Consider the following 19,387-nt stretch of genomic DNA (forward strand, 5'->3'; position numbering starts at 1 on the left):
TCCGGTTTAAGAGGAGTTGCGTTCACAAGATTTCGGGACGTACGGACAGACGGACGGACAGACGTACGGACGGACACTCGGACGGACAAGTGCAACGCTATATGCTCCCACTCTGTGGGGGCATAAAAAGTGTGATAACTTCAAAACTGTGATAAATCGGAAATAAAGTGCATGTATGAAATATTTTAAATATTGCTCCGCCGAGCATAAAATGTAATAATAAGTGTTCAAATGTCTCACAGTCGGTCAGCCTGTGCACTTTTTTGCATGGACTGATACCCTGAAGTAAAGGACAATTTATGTAACAGTATTCAAATTTTTTCGGCCATGACTACAGTCAAATGTGTATTTATGAGGTTATTGCAGCAAACAAACAAACAAAAAAAGAACAGAAAAAAAACGACTTTTATTCAGGGATATACTGTAAAATACTATATTTTCGCAAATTTTCGCCAAATTTTTGTGACTCCAACATTTCGGAAATACTGGCGAGGTTAAAGACACAGGAATTTCCATGTTCAGTTCTATTTGACTTTAATATTACTTAGATACTTAGCGAACATTTTATGTTCGCGAAACAGCTTTAATTCGCGAAATTAACGAAATGTAATTCGTTCGCGAAAATTTCTTGTTTTACAGTATAGGAAATAAAAGAAACAATCGAATCTTTAGGACCTTTAATTATCTGGCCATATCATTAGGAGACATATAATTTTTTTCATAACTTTAGAACAAAAAAAATCATTACAATACAATTACACTGACTGAACTAAAAAAAAAGTCTTACACGTATTACATAAAATGGTATGAGTTACACATTACATAGAAACGTTAAAACACACAATGTATAAAAATGATATGCTAAAACATAATAGGCCTATGCGTATTCTAATGTATGAACTGTAAACATATATAATTTCTAAAATCTCTAACAAGATTTTCCGTAAAATCCTTCATATTTATAATCATATTTGAAAACAAAAGCTGTCAAGTCGTATTTTAGTGTGCGGGGTTGGGTTCGTGGTTAAAACATTTATTAAATAGTATGTTTACATATTTCCTAACAATTATTTAAGATACTTTTTCTACTAATAGCATAAACATTTATAACTGTAAAAATTTTCAAAAAATCTAAATGTATGTAGTTATTGGTAGATAGAAAGTGTTACTTCCAAAATAATTCGGTTTTTATATAAAAATCACATAAACAGGCATTTAATACATATCCTATACATGTATATGTTTCACCCTTAACCACGCTAAATATCAAAAATGAACTTGTCCATCTGCCAATCTGGACAAAACCACTTATCATTTTTAGGGGAAATTTCAAAACATGTACTGATTGACTAGCGAACAGTGGAGATTATGATCAGACGACACAAGCGCGACGGCTGATCTTGGTCTGCACTGGTCGCATAGGTAGATTCAGTTGCCGCCAAACAGGCTAACCTGAAGGTCAAGGTCACATGGACCAGACGCACAAACGCTTACAGCAGCCGATGAGTTACACAGAAAACATGCGTTAAATACATGTATTAAGTTGCCAATGCCATAATTATAATCAACTAATGTTAACTTCAACACAAATAACTTTAAGATAATAAATCAACAGTTTGAAAAAAAGGTTCAATAAGGTTATAGTTTTATAGTTATAAATTCATCAGCAGATCGTATGAATTCGGCAAACTACGGCAATTTCCGTATCGTGTATTTATTTTTACGACACGGAAAGTAACGGAATATGCCGATATTTCACGAGCAAATGATGCATGAATTTATTTTTTACATTTGAGCAAGTCGGTGTATAATAACCATATAAAATTACAAAAATCATGTGACATCTAAATTGAATATAAAATCCCAAATTACGAGTGATTTTTTTGAAATTTGAATTTTAAAACATGTTTCCATTTTATATGACATTTACTATTTAACATGTACATTTGCAGAGCATGTGGACAACATCAACTCTTTCAGCGAACATGCCTGAATTTCCGTCATACTCTTTAAAGATTCATTTCAGAAAATTTATCTCAAAGAAATGAATTATGTTATTTGTTTTTCAATATATAATTACAATTAAAAGGGGAAGAACATTTCGAAAAAGCTTGCTAAAGATAACGGTTACCAAATAGTAATCTTACAGAAAAAAAGGGGCTATTTACAGCTCAAATATTTAAATTATGTGATTTGTAATATGTGAGAATAAAAACACTCTCTGATAAAGAGCAATGAACTTTACATAACCCTTCCCTTACCACCCTAAATATCCTAAATGGACTCGTCCGTCTTTCAATCTGGACGAAACCATTCCTCATTTTAGGAAAAAAATCTAAATATATACTGACTGATGAAGCAAACAGTGCAGACTAAGAACAAACGCGCACGTAGGTGCCACACGGCATGATCTTCGTCTGCACTGGTCACGTGGTTAGATTCAGTTGCCGCCAGCAGGCTAAGGGTTAATCGAGGTAAACGTCTTGTGTCAAATGTTCACCAATTATCAAAGCACAAAATGCAAATAAAAATTTGTTTTCCCTGAAACTATTTGAAACTGATGCCAAATTAATCTATGCCCTGAACGAGTGGCAGCGCTCCGCCTTTTCAAAAAGCACACTTGAGGTTGAATCCCTGTGAAACATATGTCTGAGGTAGTTAAAAGTCTCGAAAACAGAACAGAGAAAACGCTTGTTCGGTGCTGGCATGTCACTGTGTTAATTATGATACTTTTCCCCTCTAGTTATGCGCCTCAGTCAAAACCGTTTGAAGTCAAATGGTAAGAAAAATATCATTTCTTCTTCGAAATATAAACATTTCTAAAGCTCACCGTCTTGCCTACTGGCAATAAAATATGAATTTATAGGTACAAATTATAGATTTTAATTTTAAATTTAAATCAATTTAAAAATTAAATCCATTAGCAGACCATTAAAATCAAATGTTAGACTGTTGGCAAGACTGTTGACAAAGAAGACTTCTGACGGTTGTCAAATTGACTTTGGCGTATACACGAGGAAACAATTAAGAAAAATAAAAAAAATACAGCTGAAAGTTTATTTGAAATGATTTTCTTCGCCTAAGTTGCCATTTTCATCATTTTCAACAATGCCTGAAGCATTCAGCGAATCAGCTTCTGAATTAACCGGGTCTTCAACACTCTTTCTACTGTCCATAAAGCAATCGTCACTAGGGGCAATGACAACGCGAAGGTCAATGTCTTTGCTCCCTTTCATCATCGGTTCCTTCTCCGGTAGCTCACCGTTCTTTATCGGATGATAAACAATGTCAAAGTCACTACTGCATGGTGTGGTGTCACATGACTCCGTATTACTGGTACTCACCGTCGGATTATTTACACTTCCGGTTGAGCTGGGAGACAGTAAAGCGCGTTGCTCGTTTCCAGCCTGTAGCAAATTAAAGAAAAGAAGAATAATGGTTTTAATTAGGATCGGAAATGTTAATCGAACACGTAGCTGTACAGTGTGCTGTAATTTGAAAGGTCTACATTTAAGCTGCATGAACCATTTAACAGTAGTATCGAGTAAGTTTTTCTTTTTGCACAATACACCTTATTTTATTACACGTAAAAATAAAGATCGCCCCTTGGGGCATTTTGATTATTGTAAATATATGTCCTTTGATATTTTGTCTACCTTTGTTACCAAGCTTTGGAGTGAACTAAAATATGATAAAAACTATGTATTGGCTCTGACCATCTCGCATTGGCCCTGTTTTACCAATCGGATCCTCTCGGCCCTTTCCGTCAAACTTAATATTGATAATAGCCAAGATATTCCGATTGCCTGTTTAATATGTATCATTTATGTTGATGTGAAAGCTATCTACTTCAGAAAAGGCAGAAATTCTTTTAAACTCGTAATATGGGATATTTATGCTATTTTATCATTTTATAAAAATGAAAACCTCTTGTGTTAGATATCAAAATATGTGTTCACCTTGTAAGTATAATCAGTGTTTTCCAGCATCCGTCTCAACATAGGTGAATATGTTGAATGGTGCTGGAGGCGACTTGTATCTGCGTTGCCAAGGTAACGTCCTGGCTGCTCAGCAGGATTGAACCGGCAGGCTAGCTCAGTCCGTGGCCGGTTTTGGTATCTTGACCTCATTTCCCTATAGGTACAGAATTATTGTATATTTCATAATTTGTTATGGATATAGAATTATTTTAAACGGTTTAATAGAGCGAGAACAAACACTGTTTTTCCCCACGTGGTTTCTTAAGGCCAGAATACGATCCTAAAACGGCAAAGTCGTCAAAAAGTGTCAAAAAATAGTAAGGGACTTAAAAGTTCAAAATGGCAAACCTAATGTAGCCAATAATCTTAACGCTTCAGTTCAACCCCACAAAATATTTGGTAGCTTTTTTCATTTCTTTTTCCCCCCGATACTTGTAATAGGGTTTGTAAGCGAACAGCATGGATCCTGATCAGACTGCGCGGATGCGCAGGCTGGTCTGGATCCATGCTGGTCGCAAACCCATTATGTTGGTTTTGTCGTGACGCGGCTCATATGTTTAATGTGTCTATAAAATAGAGTGAGTACCTTTGTTTGAAGATAACAAAAGTAATACAGATGACTATGCAGACCAAGCCAACAGCACACCCGATTATGATGCCCAGGCGCTGTTCAAACACACTTCGTTTACTATCGCCTTCTTCCTCTGAAATATAACATACATATTGGCTGGTTAATTGATTTTGTTTCCTGATATACAACAAATCGGCACGTAGATATCATAGAAACAAAAGGGCTAATCAGCCTTGCAGTTACGTTTATTGATTTTGTTTCCTGATATACAATCAAACGACACGTATATATCATAGAAACAGAAGAGGTACTTAGCCTTGTGGTTAAATTCTCTGTCCTTCAACTCCTAAAAATCGTAAATTTTACTTTTATTACCAGTTTTGGTAAGTTCAAAGCGGACTTGAAGCTTGCATCAATATTCTATAAATTTCCTTTACTACTGAGTTATATATTTCTTCGTTATAATTTTCACGTTCTGTTTAAAGTGCCCCAGTTCATCTATGTAAGATTTTCAACTTTTACCATTTTAGGCGTAAGGACCTCTGTGGAGCTTTTTTTTAAAATAAATAATGTTTACACTAAAACAGAAACTAAATGTAAGAGTAAATATATATGTACTTCCTTGCCAGAATTTATTCATATATATTAAGTATTATACAAAGAAGCTCTTATTTTATATTGTATTTATAATTATAATATATTTTTTTTATTAATGAAATTTCTCGTTAAATGCCTTTTTTCTTTTGAAAACGCTTTGAAATAGACTCTATCCTTATAAAGTAGTAGACTTCGTTTTTAAAAAAAATATTTGAAAAATACTTTTGGCAAAAATGTATCATCAAAATTAATCAACCGCACAATCTTTTTAAACTTTAATGGTTTTTACGTTGCACCAACACAGTTAAGGTCATATGGACGACTCTAACTTTACTGGCGAAGGAAGACCTCATATGCCTTCTATCGTTTGGTTTATGCAGAATTTGTTTTAGCTCGGTTGAGAAGGAAGCACATAGCTTATAGAGACACTCTCAAAGCTTATAGAGACACTCTCAAATCTGTTACTTGAACACTCTCAAATCTGTTACTTGAACCAACCAGATCTGAGTAATGAGTGTAAAGTTTCTTGCTCAAGGAAACAACGGTTCGCACCTTACTGGTGTTTCTAAAGTAAAATAACCAAGGATTCAAGGCCATTTTAAACAGGGATATATGATACTCAATGTGAAAAGATACTTTGCCTTAATAACAAGTTCATCTTTTACTGAGCTGATTTCATTTCAGTACTAAATTATTTCAAATTTAAACGAGTTTTACAAAAACTGACTAGGTATGCATGACTTAACCTGGGCGAAAATGGGAACAACTTTAAAAATCAAGAGGTACGTCATGTATCGCGCAGGGAATTATAGACAGATCTGATTTTGAGAATTTGGCTCTCTATAAGATGCTAGAGGCATTTTGTAGTATAAGTGGTATCTTGGTGTATTTTACCTATTTAAGGTATGCTGAATCCGATAAAGGTGGATACCAAACTGAAAAACTTGATCTTGACCATTGAAATGGCCATTTAAATTGACCACTAAAATGGCCGCCAAATTTCTTTATCATAAATGGATGATATAGCAAATAAAACTTTTAAGGAAAGCCTGAAATTTGTCACATCATGTTCAGGTAAAAACAAATTAGACACCAAAACAGAATTAAACAAAATAATTTGATATTGCCGAAAAATCCAAGATGGCGAACATTTTCTATAGGCCAATATAATAGTAACAAATAAAATTAAAGAAAATTTTAAGGCATTTATGCAGCGAACATTACACTAGATATAGAGCTTTCATGTATTTTATCTGGCACTCTATGCAAGCATATAGGGTGGCTACTCAGATTCCTATTAAAGGCATCCTTCTCTTGATTACTATTGGATGTTTGGTGTTTCATTTTTCCTGTTATTGAGTCGTCGGTCGTCGTTCCTTCGTTCTTCTGTTATTTGGTCCTTTGCGTCGCAGTTCTTTTGTTATGAGTTTCTTCTGTTATTGGGTAGTGGATCTTCATTCTTCTGTAACTGTCATGGTCTCAGTTCTTTTTGTTGTCAGATGTTCTGTTTCGGGTCCTCGGGTTTGTTGTCAATTATTCTGTCCTCGGTTCGCCGTCTCTGTTATCGTATCGGGCCTGCGTCTCGTTATTTTTTCTTTATAAATCTTCGTCTGTTCCGATTTGGCGTTGTTGCAGTTCTGAGTGTGTCTCCTGTTCTGTTTTGGGTGGATTCAGTTCTTCTGTTATGGTCCTGTCTTTGTTATTTCTGAGACGCGTGTTAGATCGGTTATTGTCTGGTTCTTCTGTTATCGGTCCCTGGTTCTGTTTTTCCTGTTAGCGGTCCTTTTTGCTTCGAGTTGTATGTGTTGTCAGTTCTTTTGTTTAAATGGTCCCTGTCCTGTTTTAAATGTTCGCCATTTGTTTTCAGTTTTTTCTGGTTTATCGGTCCTGTCTTCTGTTTGTCATTTTTCTGTATGGTTCCTGTCCTGTTTTTTTCTGTTATGGTCGATGGGGCCGCGTTCTCGGGGGCGTTCTTTTTGTTTGTTGCCGTTTCTTCTGTGATCGGTCCCCTGTTTTTGTTTAACTGTAAAGCGGTTATTGTCCTGTTCTTTGGGTTTCAGTTTTTCTGTTATTCGATCCCTTTTTGTTCTTCTGTAAGCTGTTATTGTCTGTTCGTTTGTTATCGGTCAGTGTCTCTGTTCTTCTGTTATCGATTATTGTCTGTTTGTTTGTCGTCAGTTCTTCTGTTATCGGTCTGTGTCTCTGTTCTTCTGTTATCGGTTATTGTCTGTTCGTTGTCAGTGTCACTGTCACGGTCACTGTCTTTGTGCTTCTGTTATCGGTTATTGTCTGTTCGTTTGTTGTCAGTTCTTCTGTTATCGATCCCTGTCTCTGTTCTTCTGTAAGCGGTTATTATCTGTGCGTTGTTTCTGTTATCGGTCCTCGTCTCTGTTCTTCTGTTAGCGGTCCTTGTCTGTTCGCTCGTTGTCAGTTCTTGTCTCCGTTCTTCCTTCTGTTATCGGTCGTCGTCTTCGGTCTTGTACTTTCGGTACTTGTTTCCTGATCCGTTAAGGTCTTCTCTTGTATCTATCGTTGCCGTCATTCTGTGTCGATGTCCTGGTTTTGTCAGTCTTGTAGTCGTTTATTCGGTCAGTGGAGTAGCGGGGGATCGAACTCACGAACCCCTTGATTTGTAGGCAGACAGTGTTACCACTGCACCATAGCGCCCGCTCTGAATAATAACCATTTTTGAAAGTCCTTTATACATTAAATACTATTTCAATGGATCACAAAGGGTGTATTACAATTATATTTTAACACCTCTATTATGTAGCCAACCCACGTGACTTTATAGATGGTCAAAGAAAATATTACTCGATTTATTACAAGTAATATTTTTATAGATAACTTTGCTGTAACTTTAAGATATCCTGGAAATTTATTCGAGGGTACCCGGAATTCTAATGTACATCAAATGATGTAGAATTTTCTCAAAATCATGACTGAATTCCAAAATTTTCGAGAGCTGCCATGGTAAAGCAAGCACACGTAGCAATCTCCCGGTTTCAGACATTTTATGACTTGATGAAAATATGCTGTTGTTATTATTGTTGTTGTTGTTGTTGTTTTTGCTTTAACTTTAAATTTCAAATTAAATCGCCACTTATTTTTAAACAAGATGGTAAACATTTGTTGTTTTCTGTATTTTCGTTGAGAATGTGATAAAGTATACACTTCTAAGTTTAAGATGACTTTTTAATATTATCGATTATCCATCGTATACCTTAATGCAGGTATAAATGAATTATGCAGATATTATTTTCGGCAGAAAACAGCAAATACAAACAAAACAACACACAAAATGCAGCATACATGTGTAATGTTCACAATGTGCTGAAAACGGCTCTTTATTAATTTCAACATTTCAGCAAGTGACACATTTTATAAAAGAATGGGACAGAAATGTTGTTGTAACCATTTAAAAAGTAGGATTTGTAAATTTGTAAGTTGGATATTTTTTACCTAGTTTGCTCAACAGGTACAGAAAATAGACAGAAAACAACTTTCATAGATTGAGATAGAGCCATAATGTCGTAGATATTTGGGTTACAAAAGGAGTTTTTGATCCTGATAATGTTTTAAGTAGGATAAACATAATACAAGCTTATATTCTTAGAATTGTGTACTGCCTTAATTCATTTTTTTTTAAATACGTGCAATTATGTTTTTAGTTAGTTTCTAGAGAAAAGTAAAGTGATTGACTGATGTGTGAGAGGTCTATGGTTCGATTCCTACTGTTGCCTTTTTTAAAGACCTATTTTTTTTTATTATTTTTTTTTTTTTTTTGGGGGGGGGGTGTGTGGTTGCAGTATATATTTTAAAACACTTTTTGTCTCGGTTTGTGTTGTATTTATGGCATTGAAATGACATTTGGTGATATTTCAAAATAATATTTTGATATTAATTTCAAACAATAAATACCATTATAAGTGCAAAATATATGAAAACAAAATGAACAACTTAAAAAAACATAGCTACATATAATGTTGAAAATTACGGAACATCTGAAGTGACATTTTCCACACTTTCTCCCGGAATCGAATTCGTTTTTACGAGATAATAATTCCCAATTAGAAATATTATTTCGTTTTAACGAAATATAAAATCTAAATTACGAAATATTGATTCGTTATTACGAAATATTATTCCGTAATTACGAAATACTAATTTGTTATTACGAAATATTTATTCTTTGGTAATACATATAAAGACGGATTTAAAACTGAGTTTATTGTTAAATATAAGTCAAGTTAACAAAACATAAATTTAAAGTGATTTTTTTCAATCTAAGCCATATAAATTAACTAGCTAGTAAAACAGTACTGTATATAACTGTTAATTGAGCCATTTGGCTTATAATCGTTATATTTGGTGGCCAATCTCATTAAAATCTGGTCATATTGAATAATCATTTGATTTTGACAAGAATAATTAATTGCATCATATTGTATCATAGTTTTAATGACCTATTTTAGTATTTTTAAGCGGGCATTTTGAATTGACCTTTTGAAGGTCAATGTCAATTTTTTTTTTCTTGGTATCCACCCTCATCGTCTTCAGCATACCCATATTAGGTTAAAACACTCAAGATATTACTTGTACTATTACATGTATTAAATGCCTCTAGCATTCATATTTTCTTAAAATCATTCCTGTCTATTAAATCAACCGAATCTTTAGACTCATTTATAAAAAAAAATGTTAACTTGCTGGTAACATTACATTATTTCCTTTCATTCTCCATTGTTATCGTATTAATACAATCAAATGATGTATTTATATCATTGTATGAAACTTTGCTACGAAATAATGTAAACTTTGATGAGTACGTGATGAATCTTGACTCTTCAAGCAACTATCAATCATAATGACACGTGACGTATCCCCTCCCATGTCCTGCATTAGTACACGCCCTTTAATTTAAAATAATGGACCTCGTTCTTTAGGTCCTCAGATACCAAATATCTGTGTGAAACTATGGAAAAAACAGACCTCGTTCTTACCTGGGCAAGAATCGGAATCTTTACACTTCGGGCAACTGTTACAATCAAGAGTGTCAATCATAATGACACGTGACGTATTCCCCGCCCCTGCGTTAGTACACGACCTCAATTTAAAGTAATAGACCTCATTCTTTAGGTCCTCAGATACCAAATATCTGTGTGAAACTATGGAAAAAACAGACCTCGTTCTTACCTGGGCAAGAATCGGAATCTTTACACTTCGGGCAACTGTTACAATCAAGAGTGTCAATCATAATGACACGTGACGTATTCCCCGCCCCTGCGTTAGTACACGACCTCAATTTAAAGTAATAGACCTCATTCTTTAGGTCCTCAGATACCAAATATCTGTGTGAAACTATGGAAAAAACAGACCTCGTTCTTACCTGGGCAAGAATCGGAATCTTTACACTTCGGGCAACTGTTACAATCAAGAGTGTCAATCATAATGACACGTGACGTATTCCCCGCCCCTGCGTTAGTACACGCCCTCAATTTAAAGTAATAGACCTCGTTCTTCAGATCCTCAAGTACCAGAGATGTGTGTGATGCTATGGAAAAAATTATTGTTATTCACACAAGTTAGTTTCGCCCCAAGAAAATACAAAATAAAAATCGTACATGTCTTTATAATATAATATACTATGAAGAAGGAGATATTTTAATATCATGAACTATTCATAATTTTAAAGAAATTATTAAAGTGTATAATTACAAGGGTTATGAAAAAAGACGTTTATATAATATACATATGATAGGATTGCATTTATTAAACAAAAGATAGAAAAGGACATAAAAGACTTATTTTCAGATATGATTTCTTTTCACAAAATGTTTATAAATAAACAGTACTCTTACCATTTTGGTGTATAAAAGACCACGCTACATCAGGGACGTCATTCTTTGAATTATAATAAATTATATAAGATGTTATAATGCCATTTTGTTGTTTAGGAGGTCCCCATTTTAGCTTCACCGTTCCAGGGGAGACAACCTCAGCACGCAATATCTCGGGAGGGGAGGGAACTGTAAAAGAAATGTTATTATAATTACATGTTAATTTATGCAAAAGTTGAATCGGATTATACAGCTTAAGCGGTTCATTAATTGGCATAAGAGGAAATTTAAAAGATGTATGCTCTGTTTCATAAAAGTTTTGTTCTTATAAGATTTTTTTGGTTGAATTCTTTTTCGAAAAAAAAAAGTTTAGGTCATATGGCACGTTTCAGCTTTAATGGCGGACGGAAATTTCAGGTGCCCTTTTTGCATTATTTCAGGTATAAACGGGCAACTGAGAAGAACCACCGACGTTCCGTAAGCTTCCGATAGCTTCCTCGTATGTTAGAATTCGAAGCGGCTCGAACCTACAGCGGTGAGAGGCAAGAGGTTTGAAGTCAATGACCTTAACTACTCGGCCACGCACGAACTTTTTATAAGATAAAGAACATAATATGTTCAAAGATGTAAACCCATGCAACATAGTATCCAATACGAGTTTTCATTAAATGAAAACAAATACGTTTTTCTTTGAACTCTCTCCCTTTTCGCAAAATTTCATAAAAGTTTTATATATTTACAACTCAAGTTAATTTCGAGGTTTACTCATTTAGTGTTGAAATGTCTCTCTGAATTTGAAGAACCGTTGCCTTCGTACTGCTTTTATCATGATTTAAAATTTGTCAACTGGTTTTAGTATGTTTTTTCACAGATGTAGATAACATTATATTTATGTCTCTGGTTTTTTTGTAGTAGTTGTTTAAAACTTACTTCCTTCTTTAGTCTGAACAATGACGGGTTTGGAGAAGGGTCCATCAGCAGAAGTTGTATGTGACTGGACAGCCACGGCATACCAGGAGAACGGTTGCAACTTGTCCAATGTTATATAGGTGGTAAAACTGAAATTGACACAAAAAAAAAGTTAAAAAAGGTTACCTTCTAAACACTAAATGGTTTATTTGTAAATAAATATAGTAAAACAGCAGTAGTTTTATAATATATAGCATCGGTTATCACAACTGAATAGTATCGCATTACATAGTTCTTGCTAAATACATGTATGTAAAGAAAGCATTAAAGGGACTCAACCGAGTTGTTTTAACACGACGAGACTGTAAATTATTTTTTCGAGGTTAATGTCGCATTTGATGTAGGTCTAGACAAATAACTTATGTGCAAAATTACAGATAACTTTTTTTTCAGAAAGAAAATATTCTAATTGTGAAATATGTCCATAAAATTGAAAAGCATTTCAAAAACGTTTTCACTCAAATCGGGCTAAAAATGGCTTTTAAATACGATTTTCAATTTATTTCTCATCTACACAAAAATCCATAAGTATATCCGCATAGCTTTAAAGAACCATCAAATGGTTTTTGTACTGAATAATTTAATAACAATGTCATTTTTCAAAGATAATTATACGATTGACATTTAGCCTGCTATCAGCAACGTATTCTAACAATGCATCTGTGCCGTTTGGTCATGGTTTTCACTGTTCACTATTCAGTCAGTACATATTTCGAAAATTTCCCCTAAAATGATCGATGGTTTTGTCCAGAGTGTTCATTTAAGATATTTAGGGTGGTAAGGGTTCAAGGTGTCTATGTAATAATGGAATGGTAGACACAGTTGTTAATGAAGAATTCAGTGATCATATAACTCATTTTTAAGGTGACATATCATATGCGCAATGAAGAATTTGAGAATCGTCTAAATCAAGTTTTAAGTGACAGATGCTATGCGCATATTCATTTAAATACTTTCATGTACATATTTTGTATGACCCTTGAAAGCTGTTTACACATTAATAATAATGATTTGCAATCGTTTAAGAAAACTGTCGCAATAAAACAAAAAGACAAGGAAAAAGAAAACCTGCACTCCATTCCTTTTCGTTCCATTTTCTAAAGATTTACCTTGCGTCAACAGTAAAGCGTTAGACCGGAAGTCTGCGTCAGACCGGAAGTCTAAGTAATAGACTCTTTGCCCTACTTTTTCATCCAATGAGAACGCACTAATTCGAAACTTTCTGACAATCTACCTCGCACAGGCAATAAATTTTTATAAACTATTCATAACCTTATCGTTGACCTACTTTTCGTAGACACGCGCAGTGTTTAAAGACAGTTTATGTCAGTTATGTTCAAATTTAGGCCTTCCTATTGGACATAAAAGTAGGGCAAATAATAATCAGTTTCAGATATAACATTGTAATGTTTTGCTTTAAAGATACTTATTAATTTAATCAATTTTCAATCATGTTAGTTCCATAACGTAGTTAAATTTATACACAGCTTAACCATTTACTTAACACATTTCAAAAGCAATGACAGAAAATTGAAAAACTATCTTAATTTTCAGTAAACGGCATTGACAATTATTTTTTTCCTGAAATATCATGTTGTTTTTTTTAGTGAACGGCATTGGCGGTTTGAGCAAGGTGCAGTTCTGTGAAACACTCTGAAAATGTTACTTACCAGGATATGAAATATAATAGTGCAAATTTACGTAAAATAAATTGTTGTATTGCTGATAAATAAACCCTAAAAACTATATTTTTTCAGAAATATCATGTTACCTTATTTTATGTAAAATTATCTGATTTTCAACGATGAACGACATCTCCGGTATAACCCGGAATTATCAAAAGATGAACTGATATACTTGATCTATCAAGACATTTCATCTAACCAAACCATACATTAATTACTGCCACCTGTCTCAGTTTTAGTGTCAATATTTATAAATGTTTAGCCTTTGATTCGATGTACTTTCAGGATCTTGATCCTTATAAAAATTTGTACTTTATTTAAAAATATTTCCTTACTTCAAATGTTCAAATGTTAATTATATTTGAATAATGCTTTTAAAAGATAATCCAAATTTTAATCAATATATTAAAATTGCCTCGTAGTGTTTTGGTTTAAAACCTTTTGTCATTTGTATTGTACCATAAATTTGTATTCCAAAAAGAGTCTGTTTTCATGAAAATAAGCAATCAATATTTGACATTTATAAATGTACGAGTACATTGTGCCAAAATGTGTTTTATTATATCTACAATACCAGCTGTGTAGTACAAAAAAAGCAAAAGCCTTAAAGCCTTGTCACGGACGGAATGTACCGAAATATTCCGAATTATCACAAGGCTATAATGGATTTACTCACTGAAGTAGGCGGGCCTAACCATATTTAACCCTCCCCCATTATAACACACCTGTCTATTTCTACTGGTAGATTGTCCAGGACAGTTTCATCCTTCCTCTGGAACTTGACAGTGTACTTTACTATATTTAGCCTCGTTTTTGGCTTCTCCCACGATAAATTTATAATTGACGACGAGCGTGATTCTGGGTTAATAATATATGGGGGCGGGGGCTCCATTTCACCTTCGTGTCCAACACACTGATACAACTCCGTCACATAGCCCCTCACCACGTTCCTCTCATCTCTTTTCATGAAGTCAATCTTATAGAAGACTTTATGCTCTATATTAAAATAAAAAATATGTTTATATTAACATAAGATTTATAACTTTTCCTGAAAAATAATACATGTCTTAACACTTCTACTGTGGTTACAAAAAAAGAGAAGAAATATTTGTGACTTAAAAAAGATTACTTCACAATAAAGGATTACATTTGTACATGAAATTTAATGCTAGAATATAAAATCATGTTTTACTTTTTGCGTCTTTTTTTAAATTAATTATGTTCCATTTTGTCATATTTGACTTTCTTCTTGCACACGTTCGTCTCGTCAATTCTCACAATAGAATTTAAGAACATATTAAAACGGAAGTTAAATTTGTCGAGGGTAGTTTATTACATGTTTTATTAGGAAAGTCTATTGCTTTTCAACCGCAAACCTGTAGATGAGTTTTATGATTTTGTAACATATATAGATCCACAAGTTCATAGGGGCAATGTTCCATCACCTTAGAACTAGAATTGTTAGAACCTCTGAGAAGCTTAGATTTGAAAGTACAACCGCAACTCATATTGATACTACTTAACAAGAAGTATCATTAAAAATATACTCGGACGAGTTAAAACTGCTTTTACTTGCATGGTGGCTTTCAGTTTGCACATGTTTTGTTTTTTTTTTGTGTGTTTTTTTAGGGGGGATCTCAAATATCCGAGAAAATTAACAAGAAACTGTGTTTCCGATACTCCTTTAGATTATTTATACTTTTATATATAATTTGGACATGTATACGTTTCAGAATGATCCTTTAGATTATAATACTAATTTTAGAATGGCCAATGATATTCTCGGATTTCAGTTTGCAATTTTAAAATGACCAATGAAAATCCTTCTTATATTCAGTTCTTCCTTGTAAATTTTACAGGAAGTCAAACCGTTCTCAGACGGACTTCGTCAAAATTCATTTACATGATAGGTAACCGTCATAAAATTCCACTTAGTTAAGATCTGGGATTTACATCACTTTCAATATACAGGGGTCAAGTTGGTTCAGGCATTAATGCAAGATGTCCAACATCTGGTCCAACCATTTTAACTCTTACAAAAACCATCATCTAATTAATACATGACTTACATGTAGTAAAACATTTACTACTGTACTGCAAGGAAGCAATTTTTATGAAGCCACTATTACATTTTTTTCTGCATCCAATTGGATGCAAGATATAAAGAACTGTGCCATCCAAGTAATATTTAAGGGATATATGAATGTCAGATACTGCATCCGTGTAATCACTGGTTAAGATATGAAGAAATTACTAAAGAAGAAAAAAAAGACCAACATACCTAGCCCGGCCACGTCAAGACGTGTAGTATCTGCTGTAATATTGAATTCCCTTACAGGTCCACTTTCTAGCAACTTCTGAACAACAACCCTATAGCTTCCAACAAAGTTGCTATCTTTTTTCCATATGATTGAAACTGCCGACGAGTTTAAAGGTTCAAAAGTCAATGAGGGAACTGTTGATTCTGAAGAAATAGGTAAAAAGAAAACAAACCAATTTAAAGTCATGCAATGGACTATTTTTACTAGATATCTCTTTGGTAATAAAGTAAATACTTCGAATTTGACGAAAGGTCAAATGATTTTATACGACTGTGGATGTTTTTGATCCGGCTGTTGCAAGAAAATGGTGGTTAAATGTCAATTAGAAAAACATTTAAAGGCACATTATGTCTCTAAAACGAATATTTTTTTCTTTCTTTAGAAAATGCAAATAGTGGTTTTAAAACATTTTATTAAAAAAATGATGGTTCAGGTAAGTGTACAAATATGGTGATAAATACTGCACAATCAGTTTTTAATCGCACATATTATGTATTTTTTTACTTGAATCTTGAATCTATGCACTTTTCTTGGAATCTAAATACATTTTCTTCAAGTGTCATACAATAATTTTGTTTAATAATACTCTTCTAACATTGTTTTTTTATACATAAATAGTTTTCCCCTCTTTTTTGCGTTTGGTTTTTTATAGCAATTTACAAGCAAAACCAGATATTGCATACAATCTTGGGTGAAAATGACAAACATTGTTTTGTTTTACATGAATCTTAAATAGTCTCCAATTACCACCACTCGTCTTACCATTTATATTAGACACAGGTGTACGATATGATATCCAGTTATCTATGTCCGGAAAGCCTTGGGAGTTTCCGGCAAGAACTTTTACCACGTATTCACTGTTGGACTCAAGCCCTGAAACATATGCAACAAATTATTTATAACTATATAACTATTATACATTACATGTTTTGTTTGTGTCAGCGGGTGTGGCATAACATTTAATATAACTTTAATTTATCCTGAGAGGGCACTTGTACTACTTGTGTTGGACATATTTAGAGTTGTTCAACCCGACAGAAAATTTAATATATTTTACAAAAGCCATATTTTACGTTACTGTCGAAACAACATGCTGACAGCTATAATGATATGAGACCCTGCATTATTCCTTAAAAAAAATAAACGCTGTATGCGTATATGATTTGAACATCCAGCTTAACACTGTGTTAGTTTCTTCCGCTAAAGTTTTATTTCTGCCATTTTGCAGAAAACACGCAAAAACAATTCTTTGTCTTACAGTCTGGCTTCTTGTTTTATTTGATAGGTTAAACAATGTTCAAGAAATATTACGACATTCATATGAGATCGTGTTTGTTTGGAAAAAAGCAACAATAAATAAAACATTAAATTTCAATATCAGTATTAATTCGGTGACACTGTGTATCATTTAATCGTCCTTGGTCACACAGTGCAACATTTTTCTTGTCGCTCCTAAAATTGAGCGCTGTCTTAAGGTGAAGCAATGCTACGGCGTGAATAGTTTGCGTCAGGAAAACTGAGTGTGTGTGGGGTTTTTTTTGTTGAGGTTTAAGGAGGAAATGAAACGAACATCTAAAATTTCAGTGACCGGGAAGGATAACGTATGACATTGATTTGTCAGGAAATGCACCTTTATTTAAATTGACTTTGATTTCGTTATAAACTCGTGTGCAAGAAGCATTTGTGGGGTTATGCGATTAGTTGTGAAGGTTGGATTTTGTTTTACGTGTCTAGACGAAAATGAAAGTTTCCAGGTGGTTCTTTTGAAGGTCATAGAAGTAAATGCTAGTATTTTTTTCATTCAAATTCCTACATGCGCAATGATATAGTGAGTGCTAAAAACTTAAAGGTCAAGGTTTGTATTCTACTGTTTCTAAATGCACGGTGATGACATAGCCTTTATGCCGTGTCATTGAACGCTTGGAATTCTTCACATTTTTAAGTGCACGGGGATGCTTTACGTATGCTAGATCATTGAAAGCAATGCTTGGAATTCTTCACTTGTCCAAAAGAATGGCCCGAGACGTTGTGTGTATGATAAATCATTTAATGAAATGTTTGGCATTCTAAGAATTTGCAAATGATATAGTGATATAGCAGTTCTATTAATGACCTTTCAGTGCAATATAATAGGGCAATGGTTTGAACAAATCACATCAATTGCAAGATTGTATTGGAAAATGTATCTTCGTATATTAGCGAAATGCTTTATCATGCGGGGTTGCGCTACAATTCATATCGGGACAACCCACATCGGGACCATCCGTACCGAAACAATCAAAATCGGGACAATCCATATAGAGGCAATCCATTACAGATATATTCAGCTCCTGCTTTATCATAAAAAGCTGTTCTATTCATTTAATTTTCTATTTATTTTTATTGGAAATTCATTTTACGACGTATATTCGCACATTATTTGTCATATTTATCAAATGTACCATATGTTTAAACAGAAAAGGAACGTGAGAGGATCGGAATTATTATGTGGGACAAAGAATCTCAAAAGGGAGCGCCAAAGATAGAAGAACAGTTACATATATACGTACCGTCTTATTAAGATCAATGTATCTTAAATAGTTCTCAACTCTGTCAAAAATATTACCAGAAAAACATAAAGCATAATGTTAAGGGTTAAAATATCAATTTATTATAAGTCATTCAAGTACTTGTTTCTTTAGACACAATGTTATTCCTTTGTATATCCTTGTAAGGCATCTTATAACAACTGAGTTATTACTGGTATTTAAGAAGATACGATCAGATTGTACAACCATGATATGATATGTATTTAGATACACCCATATCGGGAAAATCCATGTGGGACAATCTATACCGAGACAATCCATATTGGGACAATTTATATCGGGACAAGGGATATCGGGACCATTAAACCGGTACCATCCGTACTGGAACAACCAATATCGGGACAATCCATATGTAGGCAATCTATAGCATATCAGTCAAGTCTGCTGTAGATTAAGCACATAAACAAGATACAAAAAATAATAAGTGGTGATACGTAAATTTGTCAGTTATTTTGTACAGGCAATGCCCTACTTGAATAAACACCATTTTCACGAAAACCCATATTTAATATTTTAATTATGACGGATTAGTTTTACTTGTTTCATAATGATTTCAATATCTATTCAAAAATAAAATGAGAATTTTTTTTTTAACAAATGCCGGCACCCTAACCTGTAACGAGGTAGCTTTTAGTGTCTTCTGGGAGTTGTATGACTGTGATCATTTTGTCTTTGGTTCCGTAACTCAGTTGATACCTGTTGATCCATCCATTCCGTTCTGATTCCGGAATTTCAGTCCAAGAAACGCGAAAACTCGTACTTGAGTCCGGTATTATCCTAACATCAGGTGCCCCCGTTGGAACTGAAAAAAGTGTTTTATTTAATAAAGTACTATG

At 33.7% G+C, this 19,387-nt stretch overlaps 1 protein-coding gene across 1 annotated transcript in view; it reads right to left on the bottom strand.

Annotated features, from left to right (window-relative positions):
• Positions 1–662: 662 nt before the first annotated feature.
• LOC132756394 (protogenin-like) overlaps positions 663–19,387 on the bottom strand; it is a 77,793-nt gene continuing 59,068 nt past the window's right edge. The window contains exons 12-22 of the mRNA XM_060747462.1: positions 19,165–19,353; positions 16,726–16,836; positions 15,924–16,106; positions 14,368–14,638; positions 11,919–12,046; positions 11,010–11,177; positions 10,493–10,702; positions 10,152–10,391; positions 4,567–4,684; positions 3,960–4,134; positions 663–3,407 (exon numbers count right to left, since the gene is read on the bottom strand). Coding sequence (XP_060603445.1) covers positions 3,057–3,407; positions 3,960–4,134; positions 4,567–4,684; positions 10,152–10,391; positions 10,493–10,702; positions 11,010–11,177; positions 11,919–12,046; positions 14,368–14,638; positions 15,924–16,106; positions 16,726–16,836; positions 19,165–19,353 — 2,144 coding nt within the window. The 3' untranslated portion in view covers positions 663–3,056. The remainder of the gene's footprint in view (positions 3,408–3,959; positions 4,135–4,566; positions 4,685–10,151; positions 10,392–10,492; positions 10,703–11,009; positions 11,178–11,918; positions 12,047–14,367; positions 14,639–15,923; positions 16,107–16,725; positions 16,837–19,164; positions 19,354–19,387) is intronic.

Source organism: Ruditapes philippinarum, unplaced genomic scaffold (assembly GCF_026571515.1).
Source record: "Ruditapes philippinarum isolate M1 unplaced genomic scaffold, ASM2657151v2 ctg570_1_1_1_1, whole genome shotgun sequence".
In the NCBI taxonomy this organism is placed as follows: Eukaryota; Metazoa; Mollusca; class Bivalvia; order Venerida; family Veneridae; genus Ruditapes; species Ruditapes philippinarum.